General features: G+C 35.9%; 1 protein-coding gene across 2 annotated transcripts in view; it reads right to left on the bottom strand.

Moving 5' to 3' along the window:
* Positions 1-17,839, bottom strand: part of nAChRalpha4 (nicotinic acetylcholine receptor alpha4) — a 734,137-nt gene that overhangs the window by 21,625 nt on the left and 694,673 nt on the right. For both annotated transcript variants that reach the window (XM_067099219.1, XM_067099220.1), the window contains exon 8: positions 5,580-5,726. In XM_067099219.1, the coding sequence (XP_066955320.1) occupies positions 5,580-5,726 (147 nt within the window). The remainder of the gene's footprint in view (positions 1-5,579; positions 5,727-17,839) is intronic.

Raw genomic sequence — 17,839 nt, 5'->3', positions numbered from 1 at the left:
AAACTATTATTTGAAGATGTAACATTTCAAACTTCATCCGAAAGTTATAAGTCGACTTTCTTTTTAGAAAGTAAGACTTTCACCGCCACCTAATATAGATTCTCGACTTCTTATTAATCAGGTTTTCTTTCGAAATTATACTGTAGTTACTTTTGTATACAAGCAACAATACGTCATGAACTGTGAAATTCTATATAACGTTAAAGGCTTCGATGCTAGGTTGAAATTGTTCAGTAAGTTTTGGGGACTACGGACGTCATTTCATGACTTTAACGTGACACTAATATAACTTACATATATATACGTTTATCAGGAGCAAAAACGCACACCTGAACCGATCTAAAACTCATCCCCAGATGCAAAAATATTTATAAAAAACACACGGTACATTTCCTCTCAAACTCCGTGACCAGTACTTATGAAACTACCCGAGGGTGAAAGATGCTTGATAATGAACAATTGATGAACGTGTGTGAGAGGGCTGAGAGAGAGACAGAGAGAGAGAGAGAGAGAGCATACCTTTTGAATTCACTATTATTTTGGGCGTGAGGGAGAGAGAAAAAGAGAGGGTGGTGACGGGGGAAAAACACATAGTCATTAGTTGGGTCAGATAAAAACAAGGTAATAATATGGTATATATAAGATACACACTGTAACGGTACGGAGCCGAGGAGAGTTTCTGATGCAATTGGCAACACTGTTGCCGATAAGGTTGGTAATACTACGAAGCTTGGAGTAGAATGACATTTGTTTTCAAATACTTTCTTTAAAATATACCATTTTCTTTGTTGCTAAAACTTTTTATGCATCAGAAACTCTAAGCTCAGCTTATTGATGTCAAAGTTGAAATCTAATGTAGTTGCTAAACATTTTAAGTTATACATTTAAGTTTAAATTTGAGATATGGATGTTTGTACTTTAGACCCATAATTCTTGATGAACAGTTATTTTAAACAAATGACATATGTGATTAAACTCTTGATGTTCGGGATAACTGATTCGAACTTTGACCTCGAAAAATAAATCCACAGAGTGTACAATACTTGGATACCTCAGTATGGCAAAAAGAGAAATAAAAAATACTTTAAAAATATTTATCATTAACGACTCATGAACTTTATATTTCGATAGCTGATCACAAAATGAACCTTCAAGAACCATTACTTCAATCAAGACAGGTCGTAACCATACTGCAGAGGTAAACCAAGATCGAGCACCACCGAAATCTTTCGGAATTTGGAAAGAAGAAGAATATCAAAGCAACCAGAATAATCTTGTAAATTTTCCGTTTAAGTTTTCTGAGAATTTACACAAGTAAGTTATAACAAGATAACAAGCAACGTGAAAAAAGAGCGATTCTTCTCCATCCGCTGCGTAAAATGACGAAAGTCTTCGGTGGTTTGTATATTAAAAAAAACTGATCTTCAACCAGATGATGCCACTAAGTCGCGTTCCACAGAGTTCACGAGCATGACTGTCATGGTTCCCGGGCAAACGGCAACTCTCATTTGAGGCATATGCAATAATTTTACATACACTAGAAGTTTTTTTTTTTATATCACTTTCCATGCATGACAGCAAGACTAATTTAATACAGAATCAAAGACAATAAAAAAGAAAAATAAAACATTTGAGTTCATCAGTGTTTTCCTTTAAAACAAACGAAAGATTTTTTTACTTTCCTACAACGCTGGTCATCTGTGAAGCTCTGAGGAACGCGCGGCAAGATCCCTCAGAATCATTTCAAGGAACTCTATAATATACGACTTCTGCATTTCTTGCAAATGAAGGTACCTAGTATCTCTTACTAATGTCACCATGCAGTGTAAAATACGCTGGTCAATGCTACTCAGAAGACATTACACAGGGGCAGGTCCACGGCCCCGAAAGTTGTGCTGCTCGCGGGCCGACGCGACGGCGTTCCGTGCGACTCTGAGACTAGGCCTACTGAGAACGACTCTAAGAATCGCTGTCCTACAATTAAACAGCGAATGAAAACAATGTTTCAGTGAACTACTGCGCATTCCATTGCAATCTGACGTCAGGTCACAAGGGGGGATTAAAATATGATTCCCATGCAACACAATTTTCGGAGCGACCGAACGCCTCCTGCCTGTGTTCTGGTACCGTTCATCGCGATCTCTTTCGAGTATCTGCGGAGATGCAGCGGAACCTCCCAATTGCAAACACATTCTCAGGTCGATTAACACTTAAAAGAAAAAAATGTTGGCTTGCAATAAATGCGTCACTAATCTGTGTTTTAATATTCTTGAGGATCATCAAATGAAAACAGATCGTGTTAAAAGATAGATAGATATATATAAAAAAGATAAATAAAGATACAAGTCGGCATTATCACGGGAATGATAAAAAAACTATAGTCCTAACTTGCATGACATGCAGAACTCTGAGGGCTGTGATGACGTCAATAATAATTATCATGATGCTTCAGAGATTCGTAAATGGAAAATGATGCAGCTGCTCGGCTGATGTGTCCTCTCACCCAGCAATGTCACGCCAGACACAACTCGGTTTGAGGGGAATCAGCGAAGCGCCTACGGAGAGGCCTTTCTCTATATGAGCTGTTTTCTCAATGAAAGATCGTCTTTTTTTAGTTCTTAATAAAGTTCAACAGTGATACTGAATGCGTCACTACTATCACAGATCATGATAGAGGTGCAGAAGAGACTTTAAATAGGCGTATGTGACCATCTTCGACTAGGCATGAAGGAATAAGTCCATCTAGCATTGAGAAAACAAGAGCTAGTCTACACTGAAGTAGACTCGTTTCAGCGGATGACGTCACACTGCTCCTCGGGGTCATTGTTTTGTTTACCTTTTAAGACTGCTGTTGGGCCACACATGGGATATGGGAAAAAGAGAAAATATAATAAAGCATAAGCGTCACACGTTTCATACACCTAATCTTCTTCTTCTTCTTAATTTTTTCTCTATATCCATCCTTGTTCAGAAATACCATCTGGCCTCAAATCAGGCCTCTTTAGAGCTTCATAACAGGAAGATATGTGTAGATGCTTTTAAGAGCTTTTATTTATTTCATGGAGTTAAAAGATGAAAAGGTTAATTTTTTTTATTATAAAGGAGAAATTTATTAAAAGTACTGATATAAGTATGGATGTTTTTAGGGACAAGGGGATTTAAAAAGTTTCTTTTATAATGTATGCAAAGGTTTACTTACGTCCATTTATGCAGGCTACCTTATAGTGTAATATATATATATATATATATATATATATATATATATATATATATATATATATATATATATATATATATATAATATATATATATATATATATATATATATATATTTATATATATATATATATAAATATGTTTTTATTTTATAGACAAATCTATTTTTTCAGTCATAATTGTATAAGATATTCGAATTTGCATACATATTATGAAAATACAAAAACAGAATACATATTATGCACAGTACATTAAGCGCATTCATTAACATACGAAAGTTTTATCTTGAGCAGAGAAAGTATGAGAGGAAAGTATTAACCTTGAGGAATACCATGTGAGAGACCTTCACAAACTTGAAGCAAATTCGTGAAGGCCACGAGATCTTGACAACGGGAAACCGTAAAAATGTGATTCATGAACAAGGAAGGCTATATAATATATACATATAATTCTTGTATAATGCATGTCTGCGTTTTTTTTTCTTCTTAGTTTATGTTCTCTGATGGGTTGGACTCCTATAAACCATTTTAGCATCAGCCACAGTGAATAAAAATGATGGAATTTCAGTCTTGATTATGATATTAAGTATAATAGGTCCCATGGACTCACTTTCAGCTAAGATTTGGGACGCGTTCACCTTCAAGAGCGAGCGACGTTCTCTAGAGAAATCGGGGCTGGCGCAAAACGGTTTACAGAAACGGCTGTAACTGTTCAAGGAGTTGTTAAGAGGGACTGAAATCCGTGTTTACAGGTTGTGTGAACTTGTACTGTATGATATGTCTCCTTTTTTTTGGCGGGGGGGAGGGGGGGGGGGCTTTTATCCACCCCGAGAAATTTCTCAATAAATCTGTTCATTTATTCATTCATTTAATGTACATGCATTCTCGTGCTTATAGAAACCGTCCACACGTTGTTTTTATTTTGTTTGTGTGTACAAGGCTTAAAAAAAATTCATACGATTTTTTTTATAGAACTCAAAAGACTTTAAGAAAAAAAAAAACCATTCCTCTATTAAATTCTAAGAAAAAGCCATCTCTACCTTTGAACAGTCACAAATTTCCGCCCATCGAATATCCAGTGTAACAAATATCTCAGACAGAGATAAAAAAAAAAAAAAAAACATAGTCGCCAGAAACAAATGAAAAAATATCTGTTGCAACATCTGCTATGAACATCTGCTATGAACATCTACCAGAAACAGGTTGGAAACAGAGAGCAAATATTGAAACACTACGTTTAAACATCTTTAGCCAGCAAAAAACAAAGCTCCACACTAAATGAGTGATGCACACACACACACACACACACAGCAAAAAGCAACATTTAACACAGTTGTTGAATATTTAAAAATAAAAACTTTAATTAAAAAATTATATATATATAAAAAAGCTATACCATCATCTGTCAACTGTAACAATTTAAAAGCCTACTGTACTGAAAGTTTTTTTTTTTTCTACCCATAGTCTCTACTGGAAACTCAAAAAAAAAAAAAAAAAAAGTGATTTCTCTTACTAAAAGGACATTGAACACTTTCTGCATTACTCTCTTGACAAGGAACTGACTAAAGTATTTCAGTGCATGATCTGCTCTATCCTCATTAATCTAACTTCTACTTGAACGGAGAAACAGACAAGTCTACTTGGGTGCTATTTACAGGAACTGTTTGTTTTCTTTTTCAAGGTCTGTAATGAAATGAGTTTCACTGCTGTTCCCCACAACTATTATCATTATTCTCCCATTTTCAATCATTCTGTTTCTCCTGAGGTTTCACTCTACTGTCCTCCCTCCTCCCCCATATCCCTAACATATTTCTCAACTATCTCCCCACAGCCTACATATGCCTACCATAGCCTGTTTATCCAAAAGAATGGTTGTATTCTTTATACTTTACATTCACTGTAATTTGTAGCTATTTTCTACTCGTTTATCTACACACGTCTACTTTATCCGTGGAAGGTTAGTTGGTATTCTGAGTTTTTCTATTTTGATCAATTCTCGTTCAACTCATTTCAAGACTAAATCTGAAATAATTCTTGTAAAATTCTCAGGTGGGTTACCTTTAATGACCATACATAGGAGTTCACAATTTTAAAGTGTTCTACGGCACTCCTGTAATATACAGAAACTAAATAATTCCTATTTGCAATCGCACCCTCTCTCTCTCTCTCTCTCTCTCTCTCTCTCTCCTCTCTCTCTCTCTCTCCCCAACCTTCGTACCTAATCTAAACTTCATACCTACAATACCTATCCGTCCACTTCCACCCTCCCCCTCCTTTGCGTTCTCCTCCTATTATCTTTCCTACTCTAACCTAAGATCCTTCGCGATCTCCCCCTTCTATTCCTCCCCATAGCTGGCGCCTTACCTGTGTTTATTGAGCTGATACTGTGGTCTTTTCATGATGAGCAGCCTCGGCAATATGTGAATGAAGACTCTTCTGACCCAGGGCGCCATCTTGTGCGTCTGAGGGGACCGAAAGTGCACGTTCAACACCAACACGGTCACACATATACTGTAAGAAAAGAGGAAGAAGAAGAATGTGTTACGACAAAAGGATTAAAATATACAGTCTGATGTACTATTAAATAAAGTAAAGGTAAAGTCGTTTGAAACTGTAAATAACAAGGGAATTCAGTGTTAGTTTAAATAATGCAATAACATTATCACAGAGAAACGCTATAAAGTAAATCCATTTCAACTGTGTTGTGGAGTGAGCGCTTAAGAACCAGGAACCACGGCAGTTCATATGAAGTCATTAAATTTGAATTAGATGCAGTCGTTTAGGTTTAGGGTTAAATCACACGACTGTTCTATTGAATTCAACATTAATATATAATACAACTGTTTTGGTTTGGTTTAAAACAGATTACAGAATTTCATTCAAATTACAGAAACTTTGGCTTAGGTCTAAGAGGCACCGACGTATCACGTCTTTCTTTCAATAAAATGTAGGAAATTGTTTTGATACGAGCGCATTCAATCTTTCATACATTAAATAACATCCAATGATTCATCGAAGAATTCACTAAGTGGTAGAAAGTGAAGGTTTTATGAATGAAAACAACGAATTTTAAGTTAAAAGGGAAAAAAATACCACGTTAACTAGAGAAAACGGATCAAATGCCACGTTAACTAAAGAAAATGGATCATATGCCACGGAGACTAAAGGAAACTTAATACTTAACAGCCACAGACACTTTGAATCATATATACGACCAGACCTTGACCCCAGTCGTCCTATCAAAGATTTCCAAACAAATGGTGTTTAATATTGATCATCCTTATGCAAGACAGGCAGACAGTTTAAATTCTTGAAAGCCCAAGAGACAAAGCCTTGAACCTTGCACTTGAGAGTGCTTTCACGCAGACATTTTGTTAAAGGTTTTCACTTTCTCCGAAACAAAATAACATATATTGTTACATGCTGGTCTTTACGCCATGTTGCTCTATATACATTTTAACCATATAAGGGCTAAATTGTTCTGGAGAGGGAGCTGGGAAAGAAAGAATATGTACCAAAATTACTCTCATAAACTGATAGTTAAAGTTTGCGTATATGTTCCACTGACCAAAACTAGGAACTCAGACTAGTATATATTCTTTACAGTGTCTTCAGTCTTATTATATTTTAGTTTTCTGATAAAGAAAACTATTGTGCCGGCTTTGTCTGTCCGTCTGTACTTTTTCCTGTCCGCCCTCAGATCTTAAAAACTACTGAGGTTAGAGGACTGCAAATTGGTATGTTGATAATTATCCCCTCTCCAATCATCAAACATACCAAATTGCAGCCCTCCAGCCTCTGTAGTTTTTATTTTATTTAAGGTTAAAGTTGGCCATAATCATGCTTCTGGCAACGATATGGGATAGGCCACCACCGGTCCGTGATTAAAGTTTCAAGGGCCGCGGCTTATACAGCATTATACCGAGACCACCGACAGATAGGTCTATTTTCGGTGGCCTTGATTATACGATGCATAGAAAACTCGATTGCGCCGAAGAAACTTCGGCGCATTTTTTACTTGTTAAGAGTTGTTTTGACTGAGAAGAGACTAGCTTTTCATATGCTATGTAGGTGGCAGTGTCATTCATGTCAAACTAACGCCACCTGGTCTTGTGGTTGCGAAGTAATCTGACAAAATCTGAGGTTTTGTGACTTCTGCCGTTATGGAGACAACTTCCACTGCTGCGTTCAAAGCATCACCAAATTCAAAAATATTCGTACATATTTACAAATGCTTAACGCCTCTTGAATTTCATAGGGACAATTGGAATTTCAAGAAGAAAATAAATAATTTGCCGGCCGCCTCTCTTCAAATGTACCACTTGGCAATCAGCAATTCTCCGACTGCAGGACTCAGTGGCTGTCAAACTTCGGATTTCTCTTCTATTCCTGTTCTGTTCTTCCTTATTCTGATAATCTCTCTTCCTTCAAAACACAGTTTGTTTGTCGCTTACTTCGTGGTTATCTATAATCCTCAGTTACATTCGGGCTACGGCTAGAAGAAGGCCCTTAGGCTACCAGTCCTTTGGTCATTGCAAAGAAGAAGAAGAAGAAGAAAAAAGTGGTACTGTGGTGATTCTCATTCGCTGCTGAGCACAGAACATATCTCTTTCATATCACTTCAACAATGCAAGACGTAAAAATATCACTTGCGATTCAAATACATAAATAAGAACAAAAAAAAAAACACTTGAAATAAAAAAATTAATAATTAAATACCGTGCAAGCTAAAATAAACACTACTGCGAGCTCGCAGGCCGAGAAGCACAACTTGAAGGAAGATGGGGCAGGTAGGTCTAGCTCTCCTTTAAGGCATTTAACATTAACATTTCGGAATTGAAGGTGCGAGGGTGATGCGATAAGGTATAGGGGAGACGGGAGGCCGATGGGAGGTGACGAACGATTAGAGCAGAAGAAAGAAAGAAAGGAAGGAAGTAAGAGAAAAAAAAAAAAGACACAAGGCTGCTGCTTTGAGGACCGGGTCTAATTAGTAATCTTTTTGTTTTATCCTGTCCAAGGTCTGATTAATAAAAGGAGGGTTTGGAAACTAGTTCCTGAGAGTTGCAATAGATCTTGGGGATCTAACAGAAGTAGCAGTGGATCATAATAGAACTGAGAATCACCGTAGTGAGATACAATCAACAAGACAATAATATATATATATATATATATATATATATATATATATATATATATATATATATAAGGAAAAGTATAACAACCTATATAACACGTTCCATATCTTCGTGAATCAGTTATACATACACACACACACACACACACATATATATATATATTTAAATATATATAAGTATATATATATTTATATATATTATATATAAATATATTACAAGCCCCCCGGTTTCATGGGGTTCTGTTCTATCTTCGTGAATCAAAATCGTTATACAAAATCGTCGAAAATCGTCAAAAATCATAAGAAAACCTTACTTTTAATGCTCTGGGTGCATTGAAAACGATGTAAACTGCATTATTATTGAGTTTTACATCAAAAATTTCAAATTATGATTATTCTGCCGTTTTGGGGCCATATTTCTTCCGTCGGATCGGCGTATATTAAACATATTGTAAGCCAGGAAATAATTTCTGATGAATATATTTGAAAAGCGTTGTAACCTCGAACGTCGTAAGCCGGAACCGTCGTAAACCGGGGACTGCCTATATATATATATATATATATATATATATATATATATATATATATATATATATATATATATATATATATGTAGAATCTACTGGTCACTTTTTAACGGATACATATTGTAATACCCACAATGCCCGCTTAACTTTCTCGAATTCTTTGCGTTGTTTTGGATCCAAGTGCAAGAAATATGAAGAAATTCTGATGTCCGGTAGCGGGAAATGAACCCGGGTCCCCTAATCGGAACGAGGTACCATTGGTCATATATATACATACACACACACACACACACACATATATGTGTATATATCTCAAAGTGGACTAGAGCCGTCAATACGAAACTCACATCAAAAAAAGATAAAAACTCAAGGTAATAAAAAAAAAAAAAAACTACGACACTATAAAGTTATATATCTAGGGGTCGACACAGACCTTTCATCGCTAACACAGTTACCCAAACTTTCCTCCCAAAACGAAACAGGACCCTCTCAATAGGCCTCACTTCCACTTAGGCCTACCATAAGGAGAGGCTCATTTCCCGAAAGAATGTGGCGACCTCACAGAGAGAGAGAGAGAGAGAGAGAGAGAGAGAGAGAGAGAGAGAGAGAGAGAGAGAGAGAGAGAGAATTCATACTGAAATATATGCAAAAAAACTCTTTAAATATGGAGGAACAGTCCTACTATGACTGATTGATTGATTGATAAATTTTAGTCTGTCAAGCCAAACAATGACGCACTTCCGGCCATTCGCCGCCCAAAGCAGTGAAAAAATTAGTTGGAGAGGTTGTACAGCAAGATAAAAGAGATCCGGAAAATAAAGATGATGTACAACGATCTAAAGGTGGAACTGGGAGAAAAACCCATACTTGCCCCAAGATATAACAGTTAGAGGTGTTGGACAGCAAGACTGAAGGGAGACAGCTGGAATGGAGGTAAAGTAAAAGGATAAAAAGTATGCCCGGGCCGAAGGGACGTTGCAAACACCCTTTAGGAATGCCTACAGCGCACCATGAGAGGTGGACTGACGGCACTAAGGGTGAGGAATATTCCGTCGTTGCTCTCTCGTTCTTCTTTTGTTTTTTATTGATTTATCTGTAATCGCTTATTTCTTTTCCTAACGCGTCTCCTCTCTTTTCACTAGAGCTTCGACCCACAACAGTAAACCAACAATCAGGTACATCATTTCCTGTTTAGGTCAAAAGAAGCTCACTGAATTTTAGGAGAAAGATCCAACAGAGAGAGAGAGAGAGAGAGAGAGAGAGAGAGAGAGAGAGAGAGAGAGAGAGAGAGAGAGAGAGAGAGAGAGAGAGAGAGAGAATGATAAATATCTCAGGCGACTACTACAAAAGAATAAAATTAACCAGGGGATGGCCGAAAGAAATGCAATAAGTAAAGAACAATGAAAAACTACAAAACCGAAAAAAGAAAGTTTTCATTATCAAGTGACATTGCAACATCACGCAACAAGATACATACATAACCGAAAATAAACAAAAACTACGAATTAAAACTAACTTCAAAGTTGCTTCGTAGAGTAAACTTACTTAAGAAACAAAGATCAAAATATAAATATAAATTCTGAAGACAAATCTCAGGTTCAATGAGATTCGCGAAAGCAAAGTGCAATTTAATTTCATTCTCAAGTTAAATCTCGAGTGCAAATAATTATAGTCAAGTTGCACTGGTGATTGTTGCACGTGCAAACATTCTTTCAAGATTTAAAGGTTCGGATGATAATGCTTTGAGAAGTCATCTTGCAAAAAGAAAAAAGAAAAAGACATATTATTATTATTATTATTATTATTATTATTATTATTATTATTATTATTATTATTATTATTATTATTATTATTCAAAAGATGAACCCTATTCACATGGAACAAGCCCACCAAAGGGGCCACTGACTTGAAATTCAAGCTTCTTAATAATTTAGAATTCATTTGCAAGAAGTAACAGGGAATACATAATGAGGAGATCAGTTACTGAGGACGACAAAAACGAATTAAATAAATCAATAAAAAAAGAAACACGTTAATAAAATTAAAATACAATGAGAATTGTTTTAAGGTAGTAATGAATTGCATCTTCGCTTGAACTTTCGAGGTTCCAATCGCACAACATCCTCAGGGAGACTGTTCCACAGTCCAATGGTGTGAGGAATAAAGGACTTCGATAATATTCTAAGATGGGACCTTGCAGAAATGCAATTTCTACTGTTAAAAAAATATTTTGGAATTGGATCTGGCGGAAAGTACAACGTTTACGAATACAAACATTTTGGAATGGGATTTGCAAATAGGCGCTAAATATCAAGAATATTTTGGTACGGGATTATAAGAAAGAGTTATTTTTTCTTCACCTTAAGACAATTTTAAGGTTTCAGTTACAAATGCATCAAGTTTTTGTGCTCCTAAGATGGTGATTCATCATCATCTATATGGTTATTAATGGAAATGAGCGATATTCATGTGGAGTAAATAGAACTGACCAATTAACTTTCAAAAGAAGGTTCTATAAAATACGATTTCATCATAAAAATAAAAAAAGGACAATTTAGGCCATTCATGCTGATAACAGACCAACTGAAAAATCTGCCGGGCACTCCGAGTCAATATATAAAACAAGTAAAAAATGCGACGAAGTTTCTTCGGCGCAATCGAGTTTTCTGTGCAGCGTATAATTCTGTTAGAGCGGCGGCCCATGAAACTTTCAGCCATGGCCCGGTGGTGGATTGTTCTATAGCGTTGCCAGACGCACGATCATGGCTAACTTTAACCTTAAATAAAATAAAATAAAAACGACTAAGGATACAGGGCTGTAATTTGGTAAGTTTGATGACTGGAGGGTGGATGATCAACCTACCAATTTGCAGCCCTCTAGCCTCAGTAGTTTTTAAGATCTGAGGTCGGAGAGACAGACAAAGCAATCTCAATAGTCTTACAGAAAACTTAAAAGGACCGAGTTATACCTATATAACCAAAATCCTTTTATGCCCTGAACACACGATGAAGTTCAGTTTCCGTGAAAGAACTTCGAATATGAGGCTTCATAACCCCGCGATCAAAGTCGAAAGGTCACCACAAAGGTCTCTGGCAGCTTTGTCGTGCCGTTTTTGACAGCCAGGGGCAGCGACGGGCTAAAAATTCATGTATGGAGTCTCATTATCCGTCTGACCTGCGTGGTTTGCCCCCATAGATGCCGCTAGGAAAGGGGCATATGCTATTTCGTGGAATTGCGCCCATGAAAAAATGAGGATCGACATGCGTGATTAAGTTTCCTAAGCACCAAGAGCTTATCTATTTAGTAAAAATAAATAATAGTTTGTTGTCAGTTAGCAAAATAAGTGGAATGCAAGTAGAATAAATGACAAATTTTTGCGTTGCACACGACTGAAATCTCAGTGGAAGTTGCAACATCATCAAAAATGACAAATTCTTCAAGTTATCAGGTAATGTGAATCAAATTATTTGACAATTGTGGAAACTGCACATGACATTAGGCGACCACAGCAAGCTAAGAAATTATTTTATTTGTCCCTTAGGAATTATCCTTACTTTCATTTACCAGTCTTTTATCCGGGATAGAAAAGAATGAAAAGTAAATTTTATAAACTACGATTCTGTAGCCTATAAAAATTTCACCCATGAGAGAAAAGAAAGAAAAGTGAATTTTATAAACAAAGACACAATATTCTGTCAAGATTCCTCATTATTTCACCAACGAGGGAGTTGGGTGAAATGATTAAGAAATACGACAGGAAATACAACTGGGTTTATTTCTTTCAGTCTTATGGTTCATTTTTCAAAATTTGGTCGAAGAGAATATTTATCGTAACCTTAGCCTCAAATCTTTGGGGGCATTATAACTTCCCATACACACAGCAAGGATTTATTAATATAATCATCCTCTCTCTATAATCCTATAACCAAATACGTGATAAGACAGGTTCCAGAGTCGACTGCATTTCTTTAAATTAATTCTTCAGTTTTTGCCGAAGAGAACGCTCCCAATAAACAACTCGGGACTTGAATTCCTATACACACAGGAAAGGTTCATTAGCGGATTCTTTTGTTCCTTGTATGAAAAGGATATATGATGATAAAGAGAGGAACAGCGAGCGCAAAGAAGGAACGAGAAGGACGGGAGTAAAAGGAACCACAGTTTAAAAGTCGACGATGATGATGAAGAAGATGATGATGGTGATAAAGCAGCCATGAAAAGCAGCAACTGGAATGGGCTGTTATTTGTGAAGCCCAAACAAAAGGGAAAGAGTAATATTTCAAGTCAACAAGGTGATTTATTCGCACTGCAAAAACAGACATTAATCTTCAAAGGAATACGTAATTACACCAAGACACCTGATTTGACATTAATACGAAGTCATGAAATAAAGTTAACTAATCTGATAAGTTAAACGATATCTTTAAAGTATCGCTAATTAGCTGGCAATGAAAAATAATGATCGAATCTTAATCATAAGAGAGAAAAAATCCAAAATTATTTGATTTAGGTATATGAAATGTGTATATTTCAACATATTTGGGAAACATAATTACGTTCCATTTCACTATTCATTTCCATGATCATACTAATTAAAGATGGTGATAAGATAACAACAATAACACAAACAATTATAAAATTAATAAAATTCAATGTACATCCATGTAGTTATTTTTCCTGTCACAATATGATAATCGAAAAGTATTTACATCAACTCTTACTCAGGCCCTAATTCAAGTATGCAGAATAATAATAATAATAATAATAATAATAATAATAATAATAATAATAATAATAATAATAATAATAATAATAATAATAATAATAATAAAAACGTTAGCAGCGAATTGACATCAATTACTATACTCTATATAACAGAAAGTAGTGAAGTACGGGTTATAAACCCGTAGAGTTCAACACCAGGTTTCCAAAGCGAATTTCCTACTTATGGTTCCGGAAAAGTGTTGTTGAACTCTACGGGTTTATGAACCAACGTTTCACTACCTTCTCTTGCAGAGAGAATGAAGACTGCTACTAATGTATTTCTCTGTAAGATAATAATAATAATAATAATAATAATAATAATAATAATAATAATAATAATAATAATAATAATGACTTTTACGCCTCAAATCGTTGGACTGTGGATGTTGTGCAATCGGAACTTAAAAGTTCAAGCGAAGATGCAAGGCATTACTACCCTTAAGCAATTCTTGTATTTTAATAATTTTATTAATTTTTATCTATTTATTTATTATTTGTTAATTTACTTTTCTTTTAGTATAATTGATCTTCTTTCTGTATTTCCTACTAATTTCTGTTACTTCTTTCCAAATGTACACCATATTCTTTCGAAGACTGAATTTCAGTTAATGGCCCCTGTGGGCTTGTTCGATGTAAATAGGGTTCATCGTCTGAATAATAATAATAATAATAATAATAATAATAATAATAATAATAATAATAATAATAATAATAATAATAGCTAGGAAAAAGGTCCCTAGCCTAATTCTATTCAAGTTAATCTAATTTTTCCATGATCCCTTTTTGTCTTTCATTTGCTGCCTTCTACAATGGGACGCTCTCTTTTTTTTCTCTCGGTCATTGTTTAGACACGGGGTTGCGAAATCTGAAATGGAGGGCGGGGGACTAAATGCACTGTTTCTTAAGGCTAGAGGAAACGCATCCAAGGAAGAAGATGCTTTGTGCGCGCATGCGCGAAAATATACTCATGCACAAACAGGAGAGAGAGAGAGAGAGAGAGAGAGAGAGAGAGAGAGAGAGAGAGAGAGAGAGAGAGAGAGAGAGGCTCATCTCTAGAGGGTATGTCATATTTTGAGAAATAATTTATAATATTCTTTTAATATTTTCACCCTTGTGGGGTGATGATTACCTCGTCGAAGCATAGTTTTCTCTCTCTCTCTCTCTCTCTCTCTCACGTTACTCTCTCTCTCCTCTCTCCAACTGTCGTTAACAACCCAAACTGTCTGAGATAACAACTATGTTCGTAATTCACTGCTGAGATCAACATGTAAATGTAGAGAGAGAGAGAGAGAGAGAGAGAGAGAGAGAGAGATCCATCAAATCGTACGGATAAAAATATCTTAAAAAAACCCGTTGATTTCGAATCCTATAAAATAATATTTTCACCCTGTGTTCGACCCTATATTCATCATATGTAGGACACTGTCTTCATCCAATATGAAATTATTATCTTCATCCAATCCCTCCAGCTGAATGACGGCGACTTTATTACGCGGTCAAAGTTAGAACAAACTTTGCTATACCGTCTAACCGGATGTGATGCCAACTTTCGCAGTTAGAATACTAAAATGAGTAAGTTTAAAGAGAGCTGGAGTAAACTGAGTGGAAATAAAGGGGGAAAGGATAAAGGAAGGGAATGTAAAGAGAGCAACGATAAAGGGAGGGAAAATAAAGGGGGGAAAGAATAAAGGAAGTGAAAGTAAAGAGAGCAAGGATAAAAGGAGGGAAAATAAAGGGGGGAAAGATTAAAGGAAGTGAAAGTAAAGAGAGCAAGGATAAAAGGAGGGAAAAAAGGGGAAAGGATAAAGGAGGCGAGTGTAAATAAAGAGCAAGGATAAAAGGAGGGAAAATAAAGGGAGGAACGATAGAGGAAGTGAATGTAAAGAGAGCAAGGGTAAAAGGAGGGAAAATAAAGAGGGAAGAAATAATAAAGGAAGTGAATGTAAAGAGAGCAAGAGGGAAGAAATAATAAAGGAAGTGAATGTAAAGAGAGCAAAGATAAAAGGAGGGAAAATAAAGGGGGAAAGGATAAAGGACGTGAATGTAAAGACAGCAAGGATAAAAGGAGGGAAAATAAAGGGGGAAAGGATAAAGGAAGTGAATGTAAAGAAAGCAAGGATAAAAGGAGGGAAAATAAAAGGGGAAATGATACAGGAAGTGAATGTAAAGAGAACACGGATTAAAGAAGGGAAAATAAAGGGGGGAAAGGATACAGGAAGTGAAATGTAAAGAGAGCAGGGATAAATGGAGTTAAGTAGTTTAGGACATTTGGAGTAGGGCTGAACCAGTAAGGAATAAAGAGCGTAAGAGTAAAATAAGTAAAGATAAAGGGAGTAGGAATAAACGAGTAAGGATAAAGAAAGAAGCAATGGAATGAGTAGGAACAGAAGCAGGAATAAGGTGAGAAAGTATAAAGGCGACTAAGAGTTATGACAGAGTAAAGAGCTAAGTAAGGACGGAAGAAGTAAGAGTAAGGGGACCGGAAAATGCAAACCGAATAAAAAGGAATCAGAATAAGAATCAAGTCTGTAACCTTAAGAGTTCCAGACCAACATGAGTAAAAGAGTCGAGTGTAATATGAATAACCAAAACGAGTAAAAGGTCTTTTGAGCAAGGCTAAAGGAGTAAGAATAGCAAGAGTTAAATGAGGCAGAAGTGAAGACCTAAAGTAATGTAAAAGGGATAAAAGTAATACCTTTAAAGTGCTAACAGAGTAAAGAGTAAGGACTTGAGAATGAGATAAAGAACAGTGTAAAGAATAAAAAGCCAAAGACAAGATAAGTAATAAAACCTTAAAGAGTAAGAGGGCGGGTAATATATGAAAGAATAAAAACAAAGGTAAGAGAAAGAAGAGTAACGAAAGAAACAGCAAAAGTAAGCCTTAGAGAAAGAAGTCTTAGCGAGAGAGAGAGAGAGAGAGAGAGAGAGAGAGAGAGAGAGAGAGAGAGAGAGAGAGAGAGAGAGAGAGAGAATATATCTTTATGGAAAAGGAAATCAATTTTCACTGAAAAAACAGACAAATGAACGTAAGATCATATAAAGAGTAGAGACGGAGAAATTACGAGTAAGAAGGGAAAAAAGTAAGAAGAAAAGCATACGATTAACTAAAATCAAAGGTAGGCTTAAAACTCAGACGTAAAAAAAAATCTACGAAAGGACTAAAAAAAAAAAAAGAGAGACTCCCAATGAACTGAATATCAAAATGTAATAACGAACGAAAAACGACCCGGAAAGAATTTCCACATCTATTATGGCCCCCTTTATGCTCCATTACCTGCTAGGGGAGCACCGTCGCCTTGCAGAGCAAATGAGCATATCAAATGAGCATAAACTCGCCGTACCATCACGGGAGGTGCCTTTCTATACTGGGAGCCTCTTTGCTCTGATCAGGGGGAAAAATCGAGAGAGAGAGAGAGAGAGAGAGAGAGAGAGAGAGAGAGAGAGAGAGAGAGAGAGAGAGAGAGAGAGAGAGAGAGAGAGAGAGATTAAAATACTTTTAAAGATTAATACGAGAGAGAGAGAGAGAGAGAGAGAGAGAGAGAGAGAGAGAGAGAGAGAGAGAGAGAGAGAGAGATTAAAATACTTTAAAGATTAATTAGAGAGAGAGAGAGAGAGAGAGAGAGAGAGAGAGAGAGAGAGAGAGAGAGAGAGAGAGAGAGAGAGAGAGAGAGAGAAAATCTTGGAAAAAATGTAATCGAGAAACTATATTTTATGTGACTTGGAGAAATCTGTCAAAAATTAGCTTGTGGAAGGTCAGCTTCACGCACACGGAAGAAGAAGAAGAAGAAGAAGAAGAAGAAGAAGAAGAAGAAGAAGAAGAAGAAGAAGAAGAAGAAAACAAATTAGGAAGGTATGGAAAGGGGAGAAGAAAAAGGAAAAGAGAAAAATAATTGAAGAAAGTGAACTTCCTCATGACAAAATGAATTAGCAGGTAAAGGTCAATGACTTCATACTTTGAATTACAGTCCTCTAATGAACTTTGCAATGCTAAAATTAAAGGTTGGAACGTGTAATATTAAAATTAAAAGTGGGAATCTGCAATGTTAAAATTAAAGGTTGGAACGTGTAATATTAAAATTAAAAGTGGGAATTTGCAATGTTAAAATTAAAGGTGGAAACTTGCAATGTTAAAATTGAAGGTGAGAACTTGCAATGTTTAAATTAAAGTCGGGCACTTACAATGTTTAACTTGCAATGC

This window comes from Macrobrachium rosenbergii, chromosome 55 (genome assembly GCF_040412425.1).
Source record: "Macrobrachium rosenbergii isolate ZJJX-2024 chromosome 55, ASM4041242v1, whole genome shotgun sequence".
NCBI classification, from domain to species: domain Eukaryota; kingdom Metazoa; phylum Arthropoda; class Malacostraca; order Decapoda; family Palaemonidae; genus Macrobrachium; species Macrobrachium rosenbergii.
This window is presented reverse-complemented; position numbering and strand designations above follow the sequence as displayed.